This window comes from Heloderma suspectum, chromosome 2 (assembly GCF_057233095.1).
Source record: "Heloderma suspectum isolate Gila_16-S chromosome 2, 16-S_ref, whole genome shotgun sequence".
Classification (NCBI taxonomy): Eukaryota; Metazoa; Chordata; class Lepidosauria; order Squamata; family Helodermatidae; genus Heloderma; species Heloderma suspectum.
This window is the reverse complement of record NC_139459.1, coordinates 30,474,904-30,498,060: the sequence shown is the minus strand read 5'-3', so window position 1 is coordinate 30,498,060 and position 23,157 is coordinate 30,474,904. Positions and strand designations below refer to the sequence as shown.

Genomic DNA, 23,157 nt, shown 5'->3' with positions numbered 1-23,157 from the left:
AGGGTTGAAAAAGATGCCCATCTTAACACCTTCCAACTCCACAGTTCTGTTCTTTCAGGGGGGCCTTGTGTATAAATGATGATGACACAATCAAGGAGAGGGACATTTTTGTCGGCCAGCCTGAATCTGGATGCTTTAAACCAGTCCCACCAGAATATGGATTCATCAGGGTGAGTGTTGGAGCTTCTCAGCAACTGGGATGCTTGCTAGCCAGGAAGGCAAAACATTACGCAAAAATTAGCAGTGTAGTCTTACTCTTCCTGGCTGCAGCAGTTAGGGGCAAAACAGACATTACTTTGAATGGGAGTCTAGCAGCTATGACTTTTATTCATTTTTACTGTGTGGATCACAACAAACTGTGGCAAATTCTTAAAGAGATGGGAGTACCAGACCACCTTACCTGTCTCCTGAGAAACCTGTACGAGAGTCAAGAAGCAACAGTAAGAACCTAGACAGCATAGTAAGAAGCAGAGACATCACCTTGCCAACAAAGGTTCGTATAATCAAAGTTATGGTTTTCCCAGTAGTAACGTATGGCTGTGAGAGCTGGACTATAAGGAAGGCTGAGTGCCGAAGAATTGATGCTTTCGAACTGTGTTGCTGGAGAAGACTCTTACGAGCCCCCTGGACTGCAAGGAGGTCAAATCAGTCCATTCTAAAGGAAATCAACCCTGAGTGCTCATTGGAAGGACAGATACTGAAGCTGAAGCTCCAATATTTTGGCCACCTAATGCGAAGAGAAAACTCCCTGGAAAAGACCCTGATGCTGGGAAAGACTGAAGGCAAAAGGAGAAGGGGACGGCAGAGGATGAGATGGCTAGATAGTATCACTGATGCAATGAATATGAACTTGAGCACACTCCAGGAGAGAGCAGAGGACAGGAAGGCCTGGCATGCTATGGTCCATGGGGTCACGAAGAGTCGGACACGACTGAACGACTGAACAACAACAAGGTGCAGGGGCCCTGATCTGGACCAGGAACCAAGCATGGGAGGTAGGAGGCCTTTTAAGATCTGGATTGGGACCAAAGGAAAAGAAGATATAACTGCTAGACACATATTTAAAGTAATGCCTGTTTTAGCCCTTAGAGTGACGGAGGTTGCTATCTTAGGTGGTTTTCCAAATGGCCAGACAATTTCGTAGAGAACAAGTCTGTCGACAACTTTTAGCTAGTAAATAACGCCTCCATGTACAAAGGCACTACGCCTTTGAGGACCGAATGCTGGAGACAAAATGGCCATTGCCATCACGCCCTACTTGTGAGGTTCCTATCTGGATAGTGCTAACTGAAATGGGCGTTAGTAAACCACGGTGGAGGCTAACACTGTAATAGTGACAGGCATATCCTATTGGGAGGTTTTCCTGGATGCTGCAAGCCTGTTGAATTAATGGGCATCCCGTAAGAGCTGTGTGGGAAGAAAGTAAGGCAGCACTGTGCAGTTCTATCTGACTTGCCTCTAAATATATGAGTGAAAGCCCTTGCTTTAGATCAGAGGTGTGCAACTTCAGGAGGTTCAGGGACCGTTTTGCACACACACACCCCAGCACCCCTGGGGGCCACAATTTGCAGAGTGAGATGACATTTTTTTTCCTGGAAAAAGGGTGTCTGTACCTGCTGTAGAGCACCAAAAGGGTGAAATTTAGCTTACTTGCAAGCTAAATTTGACCCTTCGGGCACTCTGTAGCAGCTATGGACACCTTCTTTCCCTTCTTTCCCCTTCTTTAAAATATATATATTTTAATTCAGGTTGCTCCGAATTTGCCAGGGTGGTGTGGGCTGCAGGTTGCTCACCCCTGCTTTAGATCATGGCGGGCCTAACACTGCAGTTATATTATATGCTCAGAGCCATTCTTACTGCCTTTCAGATAACGTACAAGATAGTCCTGAGAGCCAGTGTGGGGTAGTGGTTAGAATGCCAGACTAGGACCAGGGAAATCCAGGTTCAAATCTTGACTGGGCCATGGAGCTCACTGGGTTGACCTTGGTGTAGTCACTCTTTCTTTCAGCCTAACCATCCTTGCAGGCTTGTTGCAAGGAGAAAAGAATTGGAGGTGAACCTGTGGATTTGTTAGCCCCCCGAGAGCCCTTGTGCTTACTTAATAAATAAGAAGGACCCGGCCAGCAATACCCTGAAACAAAGTTCTGTGAAAAGCTGCTGTGTTCCTATATGAACCTAAGCTCTTATCTGTCAAACGTTTCCGTGTGGTTTCTGATTGTCCGTGCATTCTGTCAATGAATGGATGATTTCCCAATGTTGATTTCAGAATGAAAAGAACCATTACGCAGTTGGGGAAGATGCAGAAGTTGTGTGTTTGAGTGGATATAATCTTGTTGGGTATCAGTACATTCGCTGTCTGCCGGATCAAACGTGGGCACAACAGCCTGTCGAATGCCAGCGTAAGAGCCAAACAAATTACTGCTAACTTGAAGAAAGTAAATAATAATAGGGGTAAACACACATGGCACATATGACCTGCCCTCATGCATTCACTTAATGTGTGAGGGGGTTGTGGGGTTACACTGATGAGCTCCATGGAGACCCTAGCCACTCATGCCACCTGCCTGCTGTGTGTTCACTGGCCACAGTGGGAAGAGACCCTACTATGCGGATACAGATGTATGCATGCACCTGAGAGGGAGCCGGTTCCTGATTGGCCCAGTCTCTCCCCTCATGTGGAGGAATTCTATGCAAGCATAGTATACTCATAGGATCCATTTTCACTGCAGCTGAACATGTAGCCAGGGTGAGGGGGAGATATTTGGTGTGCTCCCCCTCATACGTTGCATGAAAGTATGAGGGGTTGTGTGTAACACTGTAATGTATTCTGAATATCTATCCATTCACACACACACATGCTGGCGAACAGACTTGGCTTGTAGTTTGGTACAGCAAAGCTTTCAAGAAAAGTTACTCAGCTGTCAGAGTCGGATATATTATGCCTGCCCCATCTAAGTGAAGCCACACCCACTAGCACCTCTAGGCATAGCCCCTGCTATGTTGCCTGCCCCCCCCCCCCCGAGGGAGGGATCTGTCCATTCCATCCTCCTGTGGGAAGGATCTGTCCCACAGCAGGGTGAGAAGGAAGCCATATCACTCTGTCTCTCAGACGACTCTCTCCTGGCTTCAAACCGAGTCATTTGCAAAATTGCAGTGCTGTGTGCTTGTTAGGGAAATCCGCCACCTAGTGACTATATGTGGTACCACCGGCTTCAAACATATGGACACATTTAAATTAATTAGCTTTAGCTATTGGGCAGTATAGAAATGTACTTAATTAAGTAATTAATTAAAATTAATTAAGGCATTTAAAAAACCAAATAACCCCATAGTGCACACCCCTAGGGTCCTCTTAGTATGAATGTCATGTTTCACGTGCCTGTGTTCATGGTCTTGGCGCTGTGACACAGGACAGACAGACAGAAACACATCCTCATATATGTATTTGAAATGCCCTCCTGAAGGTATTAAGACTGGCAGCCACTCTATTCTTTTCAGCCCCACATTAAAATCCTCCTGTTTGCCCAGGCATTTTGAGGAGAATTTTGAAGTTTCAAAATACAGTCTAAGGGCACAATCCTATTCAGATCAGCAGTTGCCTCCGAACTCAGAGGCTTCAGCTTATGCAATTCAGGGCAGGAGAAGCATGGAGGGGATTGTTCCCTCCGCGCTCCTCCTGCCCTGCATTTTCTGCTAGACAGCTGATTTCGGCTGTCTAGCTTCAGGGGGGCTAAGCAGGGGAGGAGGTTGCTGTACGACACATTGAATGTGTCGTACTGGCATTTCCGTCCTCCTCACCCCAGAACGCCCCCAGACATGCCCCTTTTTGGCGGCTCCACGCTCCTCTTGCGAGCACAGAGGATGGGGCTTCTCCACGCTGCCTCCGAGGTATCGCGGAAGTGGGGGGAGGTCGGTTCTTGGAAAACAAGATATCCTATGGCTGTCTAACCGCTGTCTAGTGGCCATAGGATTGCTTTCTAAATTAATTTTTAATTGTTTCTTTATTAGCAGGATTTATGATTTTTATGCCTTTGTTTATTTCTGTAGCTCAATTATATTTTTATAATTATATACACTAGCTTGGGATTGCCGTTGATGATGAAGGAGCAGTACAGAAATGTTTAAACATTTTGAAATAGTTAAATGCTACCTCCCGTGGATGGAAACACATGCTCTCTAGGAAGCTTACTCCCATAAGATCAGGCTGTCCATTTTCAAAATGGATTAAATGGCTGCCAGTCCCTTTCTGGGCCCGATTCATAGTGCTGGTATTAACATTCAAAGCCCTAAATGGCTTGGGGCCAGGTTATCTGAAGGATTGCCTCCTGCCATATGTACGTGCCTGGACCCTAAGATCATCTTCAGGGGTCCTTCTCCAGGAGCCCCCGCCCAAGGAAGCAAGGTGGGTGGCTACCAGGAAAAAGGCACTTTCTGATGTGGCACCCTGGTTGTGGAATTAACTCCCTAGAGAGGTTCACCTAGCACCTACATTGTACTCTTTCTGGCACCAGGTGAAGATCTTTTTTATTTTCCCAGGCGTTTTTAGCATTTTAGCATTCCAGTTTTTTAGCTCTGCTGTCTTAAATCTGCTGTTGCATTTTAAATATCTGCACTATTGCTAGGTTTTACTCTGGTTGTGTTTTTATTCTGTAGTTGGAGGGAGCAATCCTATGGCCACTAGTCGGCGCCTAGACAGCCATAGGATATGTGGTTTTCCGGGAACCAGCCTCAGAGCCCATGCTCCGAGGTCGGTTCCTGGAGAACCGACCTTCCCCCCCTTCCACACTGCCTCGCAGGCAGCGTGGAACAGCCCCGTGCTCCATGCTTGCACGCGGAGTGCGGAGTGGCCAAAATGGGGTGTTCTGGGGGGCATTCCAGGGCGGGGAGGGCGGAAAGGCCGGTACAGCACATCCTATGTGTCATACAGCAGCCTCCTCCCCTGCTCAGCCCTCCTGTGGCTAGACAGCCGTAATCAGCTGTCTAGCTGCAAATGCAGGGCAGGAGAAGTGTGGAGGGAATGATCCCCTCTGTGCTTCTCCTGCCCTGCATTGGATAGGCGGTCTGCTCCGAGTTTGGAGGTGGATGCCTATCCCCATAGGATTGCACCCTTAATCTATTATATTTTATATTGTGTTTTCTGTTGTATTTTTGTGGTTTTAATTTTTTGAACCGCCCAAAGAGCTCCGGCTATTGGGCGGTATAAAAATGAAAGAAATAAATTTAATTTAATTTAAAAGAAAGTTAACATTTGAAGTTTTAGCAACAAAGTAATTACAAAATATTTTGGTGCATCTTAAGGTGCAATCCTATGCATGTTTAGACATAAAAAAAGTCCTGTAACTCCCAGTATTCCCTAGTGAGGATGAGCTTGTTAATCTCAGCTTGTTTTTTACTCCAGCATCTGCTTGCCCCAGGCTGTCAGCATCTCATGACGTCACTATTACTCCATACAAGAGTGAATACAAGATTGGGGAAACCATCCAGCTAAGCTGCCCTCCAACCTTTATCCTAAATGGCCCCACACGATACAGTTGTGGGAAAGGCCCATCCTGGAACCCTCCTGTTTTGAGACTACTTACCTGCGAGAAAGGTAAAAGGAACTGGGAGAGTCCATGTGGTATTGTGGTTTGGCTGTTGGACTAGGACTCAGGAGACCGAGGCTCAAATCCCCCGCTCAGCCATGAAGCTCACTGAGTGACCTAGGGTCAGTCACACTCGCGCAGCCTAACCTTCCTTGCAGGGCTATTGTGAAGAAATAATGGGGGCAGGGGGAGAAGCACCCATATATGCTACCCTCAGCTCTGTGGAGGAAGGCTGGTATAAAAACATAAGAAATAAATCACATTTGGGGTGCAAGCCTATGCATATTTAGGCAGAAAAAAATGTCAGACAAGTCCCAGCATTCCCCAGCCAGCATGTTGGGTTTTTTTGTCGGACTTTTTCCCGCTTAAATATGCATAGGATTAAATATGCATAGGATTGCACCCTTAGTAATCTAGGGTCCACCAAGACCTCCTTTCAAACAAATGCTGGCATAATGTGTGAATCGGGCTTGTATAACAGCGGCATTCATATTTCTGTGCCTCCCAAACTCATGGCCTCGCTTACTTTTGCAGCGGATCACGCTCAAGGGAGTTGCAGCCCAGGCCAAAAACAGGCTGGATCCCAATGTGTGTGCATGTCCCCAACAGAGGATTGTGGGTAAGGTATATGTAGAAGAACTTCACTGTGTTTGCACACTATTGGAAATGTTTCTAGCTCTTAACAGAAACATTCACATTTGCTTCCAGCTGAGTTCATAGGTTCTCCTGAATGCATGAGAGCTAAAACTGGGGGCGGGGCTGCACATGCTGGCTCCGCCCTCAGGCTGGCATCAAGGCTAAGCATGGTCGGGCACCTGCCAATGGCTCACACCCCAGCAGGGGCCCACTGGCCAAGTCCCCTGGAGTTGTTCCTCCTCTGCACCATTGCAACCTACTTGTTCACCCTTCTCTTTCTCTGGTCCAGGCAGTGGAGGTGGTGAGAGGGAGAAGGAGTAGGTGCCCCTGCTCACTTGCTCCCTGGCTCTCTGCCTGCCTAGCGAGTGGTAGCCATGATGTGAAAGAGGAAGAGGAGCAATAACAGCTGGTGACAATGCTGGTGAGGAGGCAGACTCCCCGACGGAGGCTGTCCATTGAGGGTCTCCCACCCAACGGCCCCCTGCAACCTGGAGCCAGCACTGCTGCACCCCCAGCTTCCCCATGCATGTGGACTCCCCCTCCCTTCAGATCCCTGGCCTTGCCCTGTGGTGCAGCATGGTCTGCAGGAGAGTTCTGCTTGCATTCTCTTGATGACGAGTAGGACAGTCAGTCTGATCGGGAACTCGGAGTTCTGTCTGACCCATCCTGTTCCTGCCCGAGCCGAGCCCTAGGTTTAGCCCGCAGCATTTGGAAGAATGCATGAGGAGAGCTTGACTCTGGGAACTTTTAATGAACTTTCAAGGAGTCTTGAATTTCCTAAAAAGGTAAAGGTAAAGGTGTCCCCAACCAGTCGTGTCTGACTCTAGGGTGTGGTGGTCATCTCCATTTCTAAGCCGAAGAGCCAGCGCTGTCCGAAGACGCTTCCGTGGTCATGTGGCCGGCATGACGGAACACTGAGGTGCACGGAATGCTGTTACCTTTCCCGCTGGGGCGGTACCTATTTATCTACTTGCAATTTCTTGCTTTCGAACTGCTAGGTTGGCTGAAGCTGAGACTGAAGACGGGAGCTCCATATGCAAATAAAGAGGCTGGAAGGAGACAATAGTTGTTAACAGAGCTGATGAAAGTGGCACTAGAGGCATTGTTGTACACACACATTACTTCGGTTCCTTTACTTCTGTTCCATTGACCTCTGGTCAAAGAGGTTTTGCAGGTTTTTGAAACGCTACCCCCAAAATCCCCTACAAACCTGTGTGAGCAGAGGCATTCATGGGATTACTGTACGCTCTGTGGGCAACGATGCTTGCTTCTCACATATGACTTGCAACATTCTGAAAAACAAAGTATTTTCTGTCTTCGTGTCTGATTTATACGGGTCCCATAACGCTGTCTGGTAAACTTAGTGGTATTCAGTTCCCTAGATTTTGAGGAAGTCCTCACTCCTTCAGGCCTCTCCAATAGGGCTGGGCAGGCTTCAGATCTTTTACAATCATCTGATCTGACAGGGCATACAACCCCCTGTAAAGGTGACAGAACCTCGATGGTTCCTTCTTTCCAATCAACTGTGTTGTAGACAGTGGAGGCTGGTGGCTCCAATGTCAGTGAGGTGGTGAATCTGCTCTGGGTTTCAGTCAGAACCAGTCAGAACTCTAAATGAGCTATCCAGGGTTGGATATCTACTGGTCGTAGTTCTGGGCAACTGGAAATGGATTGTATAGAATGCTTTCCCACCAACAATTGCTTTGAAGTTTGCCACCGTCACCCCATTCCAAGAGGCTTCCCTCAAGCTTTTCTTTTCCCTGGATCTTACTGGGAGACATCCGTCTCCCAACAGACAGTCCTAAAAGTGTGTTAATTCTTTGCCCTCCTTCACTTCAGAATTCTCCAGTTTGGAGTCAACTGGTCATGCTCAGAATGTCTATGTGCTCCCTTCAGTAAAGTGAAGGAAGGGCTGTGGTAGCTATTGTCCCTTAAGGAGGAGCTTTCGGACTGTTGTAATCTGTGTTTTACCCCATCTTGCCCCGTACTTGTTTTTCTGCACATACAGAATTAAGTTTAATTTTATTTTTTTTAGCCTTGAAGTAAATCTGTGCAACTCTTGCACTTGCCTTAATGTCACCTCCATAGGCAGCCTGGCAAATTTACTACTGTTGTTTTGTATCTAATGGTGGCTAAACTGATCTGGAATGCCTGACTTGGCTTGCCAGATTGAGATGACTCTGGTCAACAGCCTCCAGAACAAATTCAAGTGTTCCTGACATTGTAAACAAATCTGGGGAATGCTTCCTTGTGGGTGTTCCTTTCATCCTTCTATTACCCAATAAAGTTTTTCTTTGTCCTTTGGCAGCCACTACTCTGAAGATGTTTGTGTAGTACTGGATGCAGCTTCTGAACAAGCCATTACAAAGCCCAGCTGCCAGTTCTTGGCAGAAAAATGCCTGGGAGAGAATTCGCCCCATTTCCTGCATTCTGGCCCCTGCCACAGGGACACTGACTTGAGCTGGGCCCTAGAAAGGGTCAAAATCTCTACAGGCAGCATAAAGCGTGAACCCTGTGGCTATGACACGTGCTATGACTGGGAGAAATGTTTAGGTACGTACAGCTCCTGGATATTGCGATTGCTCTGGGTTGAGGCTAGGGTTGTATAGATTTTGTAAAATCCATTCTGTCTGCGTTTCACAGATTGTCAGGTGCCTTTCGTTCCATCGTTCTTCTCACTGATGGAATCAGATTTTTTCCAATTTCCTGAATTTGTGCAAATGCTAATTTGCACACATTCAGGAAATTGGAGAAATCTGATTGCACAAATGCCACCCCCAAATGCGTAAATCCTCCTCAAATCCGCAGATCCCCTCTCCCCCAAATGTATATTTTCATGCTTTAACCTATAGGGGAAATACACATTTTCAGCCAGTGTTTTTTTATTTTACATATTTTTCTACAACTAAATTTGTGTACAATTCCCAAAAGGACAAAAAAACCCAGTCCGGACATCTGCAGAATCTGTGTGACTTGGGGAAAGCCAGTGCACTGCAGAATCCATGGGTCAGATTCATAGAAGTCCGAACTCATTTAATTCCATTGCAGATTTCTCTGACATCCCTAGTTGAGGCACACCCTAATCCTTAATATTGCACTGTTCCTTGTACCGATTAGAGCTGCAACATTAATAAATTATGGCTGCAATTCTATGCACCAGAGGTGCAAAAAGTTTGGCCTGTGGGTCGTAGATGCCCCACCAATCCCTGTCTGCTGGGCCCCCAAGGCAAAACCCCCAGGGGCAAAAAAAGAAGAATGCTCTAAAAACAGGCTCTATGGTTCCAGCCATAAGAGCCCCATTCCTAGAGCATCCCCAGAGCATCCTAGGAAGCAATGCTCAAAGTCTTCCGCCTGGTTCTGAGGACACTTTAGGAATGAGCTTCTGTGGCAGAAACCATAGAACCTATTTCAACAGCCTGTTCCACCCACCCCACTTTTTTCCAGGTAAGAGAATGTGGGATGTCAATATCCTTTGGCAAAATAGTGGATTAGAGAAGGGCTCAACTGGCTAAACACCAGGATTCCTGGCTCGCTGGGTAGTTTTAACTGAGGTTAGAATTTGTCCCAGGAAATCTGCCTTTGAACACATTAAAAGAAGCCCTGTCAAGCAAAAGAGGTGCTAATAACCCTCCTCACACTTTTGCCCCTGAAGTTGTTTTCAGTTCTACAGCTCAGTCTCGGAACATGTGAGGTAATGAGGAGATGGAGCCTCTGAGCATATTTTGCATGTGTTCCTTCCACTGGGTAACCCTAACCATAAGCAGCCTCCAAGAGAACAGGGCAGAGCAGACATCTTGCAGCTCAGACAGGAGGATTTCCAGACTGATCTGATCTGCAGTTCTTCTCATTTTACCAAGCGATTGTTGTCAGTTCTCTGGGTCACCCTTGGAAATTCCAGCATGCCCTTATTAGAGTTGTGATCTCCTTCTCCCCACACAGAATCATAAACCCATCTTTTACGAACAGCTGGAAGGGCCAGGAGGAGATGTTTTCTGTTTAATGAAGAGGCTGTAGTTTGTTTGTGTGGGTGTACGTGCATGTGCCAAGAAGCAAAATCCCCATGAGATTGTTTGTACAACCATTCTTGTGCAACAAGGGGAAATGCTCATGGCTTTTCCCATAAGGTTATGAAATATTTGTCGCTTGGCACAGTGCACAGAATAGTCCTGCCAAAAAAAAAGGGGGCAGAGTGACAGTTCTGTGTGAACAGAGATCAGGAGCAGGGTGGTTTGTGGGAAAGAAATGTCATTGGATGAAACATGCCGCCCCTCCCTCTGGGATCAGCCAGTATTTAGTGTACTGTTTCTCAACTGGTGAGCTGAGCTGAATAGCTTGGTAACCATCTGAGACCTGGAAACTCTTATGTCAGGAGCCAGGGCTGGCCCAAGACATTCTGTGGCCCACTTTGATGTGGTGGCTAGAGTGTTGGACTGGGACTAGGGAGACCTGGGTTCTAGTTTGCACTCAGCCATGAAGCTCAGCAGGTGACTTTCGGCCAGTCACTGGGTTCACACAACACGCTAAGCTACACTCAGTGGTTGAATGTGGGTTGTTGTACCATGGGTGGTGGTTGTACCGTGAGTTATCATGTTGTCTGAATGTGGTACATTTTACACAGGGTGGCTTATTTTTCTTGAAAAAGCCACCTTGAGAACCCATGGTTTATTGTTGGGTTGTTCAGGGTGGTTAACAACCCACAATGCAAGGTTAACAAGCCATCCTGCGGAAAATGCACTGCATTCAGACAACACAATAACCCATGGTTCAACAACCACCCACGGTTCAACAACAACCCATGGCTCAACAACAACCACTGAGTGTGGGTTAGCATGTTGTGTGAACCCAGCCACTGACTCTCAGCCTAACGTACCTCACAGGCTTGTTGTGAGGATGAAATGGACAGGAGGAGAATCATGTACACTGCCTTGGACTCCTTGGAGGAAAGGTGGAAAAAAATATAACAAACAAACAAATAAAGTAAGTTGCTGCCCGAGGACAAGATGGCACCCACCCAGCCCCATTCCAAGAACCGAAGCTGACCGGATTTGAATCTTAGTTCAACACTGGCAATCTGGGAGTGTCCTCTGCCACACCAGAGAGCTTAGCTTTGGCTAGCTTAGGGGGTGCAGGGCAGGGTATGCACAGTTCTGCCGTCCCAACACCTCGCCCCTGCTCACTCTCCCCTCTGCCTGGCACCTGCTTGCTGCCGACTCCAACAAATGCTGCAGTACAGCAGCACCACTATGCACCACATGTGCGGCAAGATGGATGCATATGTGCAGTGCCTTCTGGATTGTGTGGCCTGGGCTGGCTGCCTCTCTGCCTGCTTGCTTGGTCAGGCACCTTTCCCAGCAGTGCTGACTGTGACACACTGGAGAAAGATGACCAAGCCGTCCCCCCAGCCCGGCCCCCCAGCCCAGCCCCCCAGTCAGCCCAGGCCAGCAACAAGCAAGCATCACTTCCACAAGGCTGCCATCTCAGGAGGATGGGAACAGCTGTAGAGGGGAATGCCACTGCCCACCCTTCAGCACCTGCTAGAAAAGCACCTCCCACAGTGCTCCTGTGGCAGTTGCCTCACTTTGCCAAATATTACCACTCATGTGGTTGTGGGCCTTTAAACATTAGGCCCGCCTTCCCCAATCTCGTACCCTCCAGATGTGTTGGACTACAACTCCCATAATTCCCAGCCAATGCCAGCCGGGAATTATGGGAGCTGCAGTCCAACACACCTGGCAGGTACCAGGTTGGGAAAGGCTGTATTACACTCAGGCACTGGGACCAACCTACGGCAATGTGACTCTCATGGTGCCAGTGTAATGTTTGAAAGGCACCATGGGAAATGGATGCTGCCTTGTTGCAGTCTAGATTATCCGCCAACACAAAAGCAAGAGGGATGGGATGGGATGGGATGGGATGGGATGGGATGGGATGGGGAGTGGGATGGACTAGCAGATTTGGGAAGCATGACCATGCACACAGGTGGCCCAATATGCTGGATAGATTTCTCAGCAAAGATTGGGTCCATGAGGCCTCGGGAGGTAGTTTTGAGTGCCTCTGAGTGCTGCAAACAGACAGAAGACATATGGATTAATTGCTTCCACACTAGCCCTTTCCACTGGCCTTTGTTCGTTTGCTTTTATGGAGCAGCCAGATGTCCACCATTAGGCGTGGATGTCTATAGAGGAAAGCTTATGCACATAGACCTCTGTGCGCATAAGTTCTGGAACCCTGATTGTGCAGGGAATCAGGATGCATGAAAAGCCTGCGCACATCGAGGTTTACACACATTACACATCCTTTGCAGACATCGAGGTCTAACACATACAGGTGAGGTGTCTGGGAGCATCATGCAATTTTGGGAAGGGCGAGAGGTGCAGCCCTGTTCTACATATGGTGCCCTTGCATGAAGGAGCCTACAGTCTGTCTTCCTTTCTTGATCCTTTTACAACATTTCCAGCCCTTTCAAAATATGTCTCTGGGTACATTTACACTAAACCGAAACCCATTTTTCTTTCGTAGAATCACGTGGTCAGTGCTTCTGCCTGCTGCCTAACCAGTGCCCACAAGGTGGTGAAGACAACGTTTTCTGCATCCAGGTTAGGTCAAGAAAGAAGACGGCCAGCCTCTGCATGCTGGGGGCGATGAAATGCGCCAATATGAACATCGCAGTGTTACACGAAGGAAGCTGTTCAGACTAACAGCCATCAAGGGCATCCATGGGCCGTCCACCACTTTAGTGGCTGCTTTTGTTCTGGGCCTCTATGGACAGTTCTGATTTCAGGGGCTGAGCATCCTGATCCAGCATCCCAATGTCCATTGCTGGGAAATCCGATTCTTTTTTGGCTTGATGGAGTTCCACGGCATGTACGACTCACTTTGCATCTGGGAGCCAAGCTGCAGGCTGGTTCCCAAACTCCGGGAACTTTTTTGCCCATCTTGGGGGGAAGGTTCTACCATTTGCGCAAATTATGACCGAATTTGAACAAATGGTGGCTGTAATTTGTGCAAACTCCGCTGTAATTTGCACAAACTGCAGAAACTACCAAAAAACAAAAATGCACAGAATTCCTGGAAAATCTGTGAATTGGCCCAACTTGCTGCAGATCGAGTGGGGCACCACAGCAGGAACCAAAACGAAGTCTGGGGGAGCTAGGAAAAACTCATCAAACTCCACCCACAAACAGATTTCTCCAACATCCCTAAGCATTTCTTCTCCCTGCAACCTAAATATTCATGGTGTTTGGGACATGCCAGTTCACTTTTTCTTCAGCTGACTGCCTCTCAGCATGTGCAGAGCATCTTTTGTTTAAAGGAAACCAGCTTCTGTTCTAACAAGATGGGCCTGAGGACACAGTGCCTCTGAGTGTGTGCAGAGTGCTTTTCTTGCAGGAAGCAGCTTTATAAAAACCAAAGGGCAGTGCCTCTGAGCATAAGCATTAAGATATAGAAAGTACAGACTTAAGGAAAAATCCCAAACAATCAAAATGGAGGCCAGATGGGAGTGCCAGCCCAAAATATTTTGCTGCCTGAAGTGGATCCCAAATGGTACTCCCTCTGCTAGGGCGAATATTCTAAAAAGTCTTGCTGTGCTATTCAGACACCAGTTCCTGCCTTCATCTCTCTCCCCCCACCTCATGGTGCTACATGGAACGGTTGGCCTTATCACTTGACAAATGTAGCCCGCTGCTAGTCTAGGGCCGATCTACACTTACGGGTTTTTTCGCTTCCAATGAGGTTTCACTGCCCGTCTTTCACACTACGCAGTACCTGCCTCGAATTGGAACCAGAATTTCCTGCTTCTGTGCTCCTGCTTTCAATACCCTGATATCCCAGTATTTCCCCTTAATGTGCTCTGATTTTCCACCTTCGCTACCATATTTGGTCGTAGTCCCCTCCCCTGCCTGTCCATATACAGCAGTGTTTGTATTTCCCTCCTGTCCAATCACAGCTCTTGACGGCCGCATGTCATCTTGCGGCTACTGATCACATAGCTTCCTCAGCACTCAGTGTTTCTTCAGCAACAAGCAAAGGGCTGGATGTGTGCGCGCTTGTCTGATCTCGAAAGCTAAGCAGGGTCGGCCCCAGTCAGTAGTTGGATGGGCAACTGCCTGGGAATCAGGCTTCCTACATTGAGCAGGGGGTTGTTCTATCTCTTCAAATGAGACTAAGTTTTACCCCCTTCTATCCCCCGCTTCAGTTTTTTTTTTAATTAAGGTGTTATCTTCGAAGAATTGTGGCTTCTCTGTGATTTTTTTTTTTCCTAATTCAGGCATGATCTTTGAAGATTTGAAGATTCAAAGCTTCACATCTTCGAATCTTCAAAGATCATGCCTGAATTAGGGGGAAAAAATTGTGGAGAAGCCACGATTCTTCAAAGATAACACCTCAATTTTTAAAAAAAGCTGAAGTGGGGGATAGAAGGGGGTAAATATTAGATTCATTTGAAGGGATAGAACAACCCTGTGCTCAAAGCAGGAAGCCTGATTCCCAGGCGGTCGCCCATCCAACTACTGACGGGGCTGACGTGAAGCTTCGAATCTTCGAAGATGCCAGCAGCCCCCCACCCAGCACGAGCGCTGGGTGCTGCTGCCACTCCCCCTCTTCCTTGCACTGGCTGGGCTGGCGCAGGGAAAACAGCATTGGCAGACACCCCCCAGCCGCTCACCCTGGCCTCCAGCAGGTGGGGGGGGAGAAGAGGATAGGTGCCTCTATCTTCCCTCCACTCCCACCTGCTACAGCGGCGGTGGCAGCAACGGACAAGCTGGTCGTTTTCCCCAAGGCCAGGAAAATATGCTGAAAACAACAAGCCTCTCCTGCGCAATGGGCGTGGAATCAGCAGAAACAGGAAGAGTTTCTGATCTTCCAATGAGAGCCTCCATCTTTAAGAGCAGGAAAACAGCACAGCGCTTGAATGTGAACCAAGCTCACGCATTCGATGAAGTACCGCAATGGGGAAAATGGCTCAGTGTGGATAATCACGTTTTAGTGCAAGAGCATTTAACCCGACAGGACACCGAATTCGTTGTGATGACGGGTGCAATGTGGTTCGGCCCTTAGACAGCTCGTCTGAACTGGCAATCTGTGCCTTTCAGCTGGCTGGCTTCTTACATTCTGCAGAGCAGATTCCTAGCTAGGGTGACCAATTATGAATCGCCAAAAAAGAGGACAGGACTGTGATTTGCATAACATGTGCATATGTTAATGTATATGCAATTTAGAAATAATTATTGTAATTTATATAGAAAGAATACATCTCACCAGAGTGTGGAAGACTCTGTGTGCCTGACTGTTCAGTCTGCTGCCCAGGACCTAACTGCTGATGGGCAGCAGTTCTTATGGTTCATTATCTGTAAACTGGAATTGGACTGAGCAGCCCTTCAAACAGAGGATAGGTTCCAATAGTGGACAGTCCTCCAAACACAGGATTGTCCTCTGTAAAAGCGGACACCTGGCCACCCTAGACCTTCTCCATGATACACTGCTGTGCCTTCAAGTAGAGGATGGTCCTCTGGCAGCCCTTCAAATAGAAGACTGTAAAAGAGGACACCTGACTACCCTAGCTCCTAGCAAGGGCTATAGTTCAATGGTAGAGCACATTGGCTGCCCTGGTTGGACATCCACCATCTCCACTAAAAAGGATCTTGGGAAGCAGGGCTGGGGAAAGATCTCTGCCAAAGAACCTGGAGAGCCACCACTAATTGGCATAGATCAAACTGGGCTAGGTGGACCAGCGCCGTGATGCACTCCAAGGCAGCTTCGTAAGTTCATATGGTTGCTGCCTTTGCCTGGGCACCCAATCAAGAGTGCAGAAGGCTGCAGTCCAGGTGTGCCTTGAAACTGCAAGCTTTCCCCAGCTTCTGATCACTCACTAGCAAGGGGTAAAACCCAGAAGAGTGAGCTTAATGCCTAGTTTGTTTTTTTTAAAGGGGAGAGAAAAACCTTTCAAGATTATATTGTAAAACGGTATTTTTCATCATGTGTCTGCTCAGAAGTAAGCCCTATTGCTTTCAATGAGACTTACTCCCAGGTAAATGTGTATAGAATTGCCACTTGGTTCTGTTTTTGAACAAGCTATGTTTTTGCACATTGCGTTGATTAGAATGCATAGTTTAAAATCCTGAATAGGACATATGACTTTTGTATTATTTTATAGAATTCCTTCTGCACAAAACGGTTGTCTGCAGTCTCAACAATATGTTTTCAACATTAATTATAACCTAGGGTCCACTTGGCTTACATAATGTCTGGAGTTAAGTTTCTGTTCTGTTAAAACTTAACTAATACAAATAAATGTTTGATCAGAAAGGCCAATTATGTTTCTTGTTTGCATGGATTGCTTTAAAAACTTATTTATATATATATTTATTTACACCATTTATATATCGGTCCACATCTAAACAGGTTCTGGAGCGGTGAACAACGAGAGATAAAATGAACAAAACATAAGAAGAATGAAACATGATTTTAACATTATTCTTTTAAAAAACAGAGTGCCAATAAAACCAAGGCTGATTAACCAAGGAAGGCTTTCCGGAAAAGAGCTAATTGTTAAGAGTAGATTGTTTGTTTGAATTAGGGCTCAAGTAGCTCATACATACAGTGCCATTTCCTTTACTATACTGCCAACCAGACCTGACATTTTGTGGCTTCCCTCACATGGTTTTTAGACTACCAGGGTAAGTCTCCCTTCTTTTACAGATGTTACTGCATGTTTATGTTAGGTTATATATATGTATTAATAAACAAACATAAGAATTGCCTTGCTGGATCACACCAAGAAGATTCATCTAATTCAACAGCCTAACGATGGCTCTGGGAAGTTCACAAGCAGGGCATGAAAATGGCCTTCCCCTCTTGTTTGTGCCAGCATCTGGAATTCAGTGAGGTATTACCTCTGAACACAGAGATTCAATTTAGCTATCCCTCTCTCTAATAGCGAGCTCAGCTGGTGAGTGCCAACAGAAATGGCGCCAAAAAGGGGACACAGAGAAAGAAGCAGGAGGTCTTGATGCGCTATGGGGAATCTTGAAGTTTGCAGTACAATTTTTTAAAAAACCTAAGAGGCACTCCCCCTCAAACAAACAGCCTGATGTTGACTGAGCATGCTCAGTAGACACAGAATATTGAGTGAGAGTGGAAAAGAAAACTAGGAGCGGGCAGGATGGAAAGATCTGCTGAAGGAGGATGTGACAGCAGCGCTTTTGTTAGAAAATCAGGATGCATTGCAACACTTTGTTGCCGGTCCCACCAGTTATGGCTAATGGCATCTGAAAGACCATGCCTTTTGAAAATATGAATACTGTCACATGTAATTTGGCCCTTAGATAGAGCATGTGTGGGAGAATGCCTTGTTGCTTTGTGCTCTTAGTTTCACCTGTCAATGAATAGTGCCATTGCTTCTAACATAGTGTGTCTGTGAGGTTATTTGAGTTCTTGAAAACTAAGAGTGCTCGTGTGCAGGTTCCAATCAATCAGCCATGCTTTTATCCAAACAATGAGATGGTTCTCTCTATTTTGTATATCTATGTGTCTCTCCCTCTGCCCTCCTTTTCCAGCCACTCTAGTCCATTCCCTCGCCCATCCAGTTTTCCATTTCGTCCCCGCAACAGTCAGTCAGCATTGCATGCCCACTGAGCATACTCCATCCTCACTGGGCTACTTTTGGCAATCCCCCTGTTACAGACCCGCAACACCCCATTGTGTGAGTGGATGGGAAAACAGCAAAATAGCGTGCCCACACTCCTTCCCTTTCCCTTCTGCTGCTGCCACCACATAGAAATCTCCCCCCCCCCCCCCTGGCTGCCTCCACCAAATCAGCCATAAACCTGTCTGGGTCTCTCAGGTATCTACCTTGGGTAGTGTGGGGGCTGGCTTTTAGATGTGGGTTTAGGTAACCTGAAAAGACATAGACTACAAAGTTTTAAATACCAACATTTAAATTTTCCAAACATAACTCTCCCATGCTTTCCCACCACTTGGTCCATCTTTTTTCTTATCAAAGAAAAACCATGAAGGAGAAAAAGAGGAATAGTTACACAATGCTTCCTGACGAGGATTCCTATCACTAGGAGCCCTCCATCTGGAACTACCCTTGCAGTGCAATCCTGTGCATGTCTACTCAGAAGTAAGTCCCACTGTGCTCACTGTGGCTTACTCCCAGGGAAGTGTGCCTGCAATCATAGGATTGCAGCCTATGAGAAAAGAAAACAGCAGATCTTTACAGGGGTACAAAGGGTGTTCTGGGTCTATGCCATTCAACTGCTTGGGCCTGGGATCTTTGGCAATTGGACATTGTAAGCTATTATCACAGATAATACAATTAATTGCATATATCAAAGTATGAATTATTTTTTATGGTCACAGACCAATAAAAATTTTTTAGTAGAAAGAGCAGATAGAACTAGTTAGGAATAAATAGATAAAAACAAACATGTTTTAAAAGGAAGCCAGAAACAACAACAAAAACTACTAATTTACATTGAAATAATTAGCAACTCTCTTAGGAGATAGGAGGAATTATCCCTTAAGCAGAACAATACCAGATCTTCAGAAGGTCATCCCAGGAGAGTTCTTAATAGAGAATCAGCCTTTCTCTGCACTCTCTACACAAACTACAATTCAGGAATACAGCAGATCAGCAGACTATGTTACTCCAATTCTGCACAAACATTTGTTAATTGGATCTTATTAAACTATCAATTTAATAGTGCAGCGGGCAATACCTTGAAACAAGTGAGCATAAATGCTCTCCTGTATTTAGAAAACATGAGTGTATGCAGATACAAGGCTCTAACAATTCCGTATTTTGAACAATTACGTACATGTACTATGGAACAGGATCTATCAGCTGCCATGGGCATCTGTGCGCAGGGGCAAGGGGGTGCAACTTCCCCCTCCCCCAGATTCCACTAATTATGTCATCCCGAGAGCAGCAAGAGGTCTACTTTGCTGCGCTTGCCCCGTCTGTCTCTACTTTCAGTTTCCAGCCAAACGGGCAAGGCTCAGGACAGGACAGTTGGTGCTTTAGGCAAAAGCAGATGGGGCTGTGAAATGGATTGTAGCAGCAGTGCAACTCATTAAGGTTTAGAACAGGTTGTTGTGAGATAGATACACACACACACACACACACACACAGAGCGAGCTTAAAGAATGCCAATTTTAGCTCTTGTAGGAGGCCCAAGTGGAACCTCTTCCCATCTCTCTCTTACTGTTGGCCTTGGAGCTGAGACAGTGTGTTATGCAGCTCCACAGAAATTAGCATTTTGTCGGGAGGTCGCCCCTGCTGCCTTCTGAAATCCTCAGGTAGCCAGAATCAACACGCAGACAACAGGGCTCTTTTCCAAGGCTTTATTCCCATTCAACCTAGTGATGCTTACAGATGCTAATTGCTTGATCCTACAAGTAAGACTTAAGAGAGCTGCCTACTTGGGGGTTCTAACCTTAGGAATCAGTTGATCTCCATTTGGAGGGGAAGGCGGGAAACCTCTGTACTTATGAGCTAGGAGAAGAGAGTCCACCCCTTTCCCGTGGGGCATCGGGGCACTGCTGTTGCCGTCGCACCAAGAGGGCTGAGCGCCTCCTCTCAGCACCCGCCATCTCGCGCTTGAATGTGCATTGGCGCCTAGTGTCCAGAAACTGCTGTTGTGCCTCCCTCTCCCTGCCAGGGTCACTATCACTCACAGGAATGTGTACCGGGAAGGGCTCTCCCCCTGGCTGCACCTCTGAAGAGCGCACGGGTTCCTCTCCCGCGGTTTCTATCTCTTCCTCAGAATCAGAACTGCTTTGGGGCTCTCTGGACTCCGATCCAACCCTGACACGTTTTCTCATGTATTGTAGAAATATAAAGAAACCTCTTGTGAAGGTGCCTGAATCTCGTGTGTACTACCTGTAGAGCAGAAGGGCCATTGCAGGGGGGAAGGGTCATGGAAAGAACCCAGGGTTTCAGCCCTGGGTGGAAAGACATTGTCTGGACAGCAGTTCTACCCAGTGAGAAACAAGAGGGGTAGACCTGGTATACGTGTTTCTTAGAATCTCAGTCTACCTGTCCTGGGAGACCTGCTGCCCAGACCTTCTCGCTGCTCAGTCACCAGATCTACCAGAAATGGTAGGCCTGTTCTCTGATGCTGTTAGGGCTTTTTCAAAATGTGCAGCCACACACAAAATACAAGGAAAAGTATCCAATGCCAAAAGAACTTCAACGTTCAAGCCATGCAAATGTATTGTTAGCTGATGTAAAAAGTGGCTGGCAACAATGTGAAAAGTAAAGTGAGTAGTCCAGGCTCCTTTAGAACCCTAAAGCCTAATCAAGCATACTCATTCCCCCTAAAGAAACAGGATCACAGTTTGGGGGTGCTCCTGGATCCATCACTGTCATTGGAGGCCCAAGTGACCCCTGTGGCTAGGAGCACCTACAACAAGCTTAGGCTTGTTGTAGGTACATCAACTGCGCCTGTTCCTGGACAGGCATAGTCTGGTCACTGTGATACACACACTGGTAACCTCAAGACTGGATCAGTATACTGTGCTGGGGGGTGGGGGGGCTGCCCTTAGGGCTGGTTTGGAAGCCGCAGCTAATGCAGAACGCAGCGGTTAGGTTACTGACTGGGGTATCTTCTCACACACATACCTGTGCCAAAAGATCTACACTGGCTGCTAGTTAGTTACCAAACTAGGATTAAGGTGCTGGTGCTAGTATACAAAGCCCTGTACAAATCAGGACTCAGTTTCCCTAAGGAAACGGTATACCAACTTTCCAGGCCGCTACGATCTTCAGAGGAGGCCCTGTTGTCCATGCCTACAGATTTCCATTTGGCAGTGATGCGGAGATGGGCTTCTTTGTGATCGTAGCCACCCTGTGGAATGATCTCCCCTCTGAGGTATGCCAGGCTTCAGTCTGGCGTGTTTTCAGCATTTTTGGGGAAATATATCTGTTTATTTTGCTTTCCTCCAACCACGAGCTATCTTTGAACCAACGTGACGATACTATTGTGTGTGCACGTGGGGTTTGTTTGCTTTTTGTTTTGTTTAATTCTTTTGTAAACCACTTCAAGATTTATCAATATTGCTAATAAAAATCAGCACTACTTGAAAGTATCTTCATCTTTGCAGGGTGAGAGACCAGGGTGAATATTATTTTAAGAATTCTTGTGAGACGTTTTGCAGATGGAGTGAATATTGGGTGTGTAACCAGCAAGCATGCCCCACCAATTGCCTGCTCAGCGACTGGGACAACCGGTCAGAACGTAACCCATGTGTTAAAGAACAAGTATTTATTTATTTATTTGGGGCATTTTTACCTCACTCTTCAGCCGAAAAAGGCTCCCAGAGTGGCTTACAAAGATGAACATTAAGACAGTCCCTGCCTTTAGGCTGACAATCTAAAAAACACAACGCAAAAGGAAAAGGGATTGGGAGGGAGGAGGGGAAGGCGAGCAAATACATCACTGACCCATGTATTGAGCTAGGTCGGTCTAGGTTGGAGAGCCAGGGCCTGCAGGAGAAGCCACCACCACCACCGGGGAAGAGGCATGCCTGCTGCTGCTGGGCCTGCTGCCAGCACCGCCAGCACCAATACCAGTCCTCCCCGTGGATTTCTGCCTGGTGGACCACCAGTCCCTGCAGGACCAGGCCCCCAGGTAATAAGCCAGCTGTGCTGACTGTTCCACCTGCCCCTTCCTGGAGGGGCTACATAAGCTGGCTGGCTGAGGTGGCCTGGGAGAGCCAGGGCCTGCAGGAGAAGCTGCTGCCACCCCCCCACCTCTGTGGACTGCTGCCTGGCAGTATTTTTAAAGGGGATTTTAAAATTGTTTTTAAATTGGGGGGGGGCTCTGTTGTGTTTTTAGGGGTGGGTAGCCTGCCTGATAGGCGGAAGCAAGGGGCCATGTGTCCACCTGATGGAGGCAGTGGGGGGAGTGTTGGGGGCCAGAACATACCAAGGATGGGTGGCAAGCGCTGGCGGAGCGCTAGGGGCAGGCCATGCCAGGTAAGGGGAACAAGGGAGAGATTTGTAGTATCTGTCCCCTGCTCGAGGCCTGTCCAGAGCCAAAGGATGGCTGGGGGAGGCGTGACCCCATCTTTTGGCCTTCGTTTGCTGCTCTGCAATGCCAGGTCTGTTACCCAGAAAACCTCCCTCATCCGTGACATGATCCTGGATGAGGGTGCAGACCTGGCATGTATTACGGAGACCTGGCTGGCCGAGGCCGCTGCTCCAACTCTTGCGGCCATGTGTCCAGCTGGATTTTCATATGCACAGCAGCGGAGGGCTGGGGATCGGGGAGGGGGAGTGGCTGTTATCTATTGAGAGTCCTTGGTCTTCACCAGACCCCCTCTCCGGGAGACCAAGGTTTCTGAGTGCATGTACTGGAGGTTGGGCCCGAAGGACAGTCTGGGGATTCTGCTTGTATACCGTCCACCCCGCTGCACGACTGACTCCCTGGCTGAGGTGCTTGAAGTGGTCTCTGATGTGCATGTGCAGTCCCCTAACTTGTTGGTGTTGGGGGACTTCAACGTACATTCGGGGGCCGTCCTCACAAGGGCACCTTGGGACTTCATGGAGACCATGGCTTCCTGGGAGCTGCACCATATTCCAACTGGACCCACCCATGTAGCTGGTCATTCACTAGACCTTGTGTTTGTTTCTGGAGAAGCAGCGAGTGATCTGGAAGTTGGGGGTATATTCACCCCCCCCTTGTCATGGTCAGATCACTATCAGGTGACATTGGACTTCTCGGTTCCACAACCCCTCCGCAGGGGTGGAGGACCCATTAAAATGGTCCGCCCCAGGCGTCTTATGGATCCGAATGGATTCCTGAATGCACTTGGGGATTCTCTGGAGCACGCCAATGGCCACTCGGTCAAGACCCTGGTGGCTGGAATGCTGCGGTCACTAGGGCATTAGACGGGGTGGCTCTGAAACGTCCTCTCCCACTGAACAGGGCTC

The 23,157-nt window shown here is 47.6% G+C and overlaps 1 protein-coding gene across 3 annotated transcripts in view; it reads left to right on the top strand.

The window, feature by feature from the left end:
- The window catches only part of C6 (complement C6), a 53,257-nt gene extending 36,730 nt beyond the window's left edge, over window positions 1-16,527 (top strand). For all 3 annotated transcript variants that reach the window (XM_084833145.1, XM_084833144.1, XM_084833143.1), the window contains exons 13-18: window positions 59-170; window positions 2,267-2,399; window positions 5,399-5,590; window positions 6,117-6,201; window positions 8,527-8,771; window positions 12,738-16,527. In XM_084833145.1, coding sequence (XP_084689271.1) covers window positions 59-170; window positions 2,267-2,399; window positions 5,399-5,590; window positions 6,117-6,201; window positions 8,527-8,771; window positions 12,738-12,916 — 946 coding nt within the window. In that variant the 3' untranslated portion in view covers window positions 12,917-16,527. The remainder of the gene's footprint in view (window positions 1-58; window positions 171-2,266; window positions 2,400-5,398; window positions 5,591-6,116; window positions 6,202-8,526; window positions 8,772-12,737) is intronic.
- The last annotated feature ends 6,630 nt before the right edge of the window (window positions 16,528-23,157 follow it).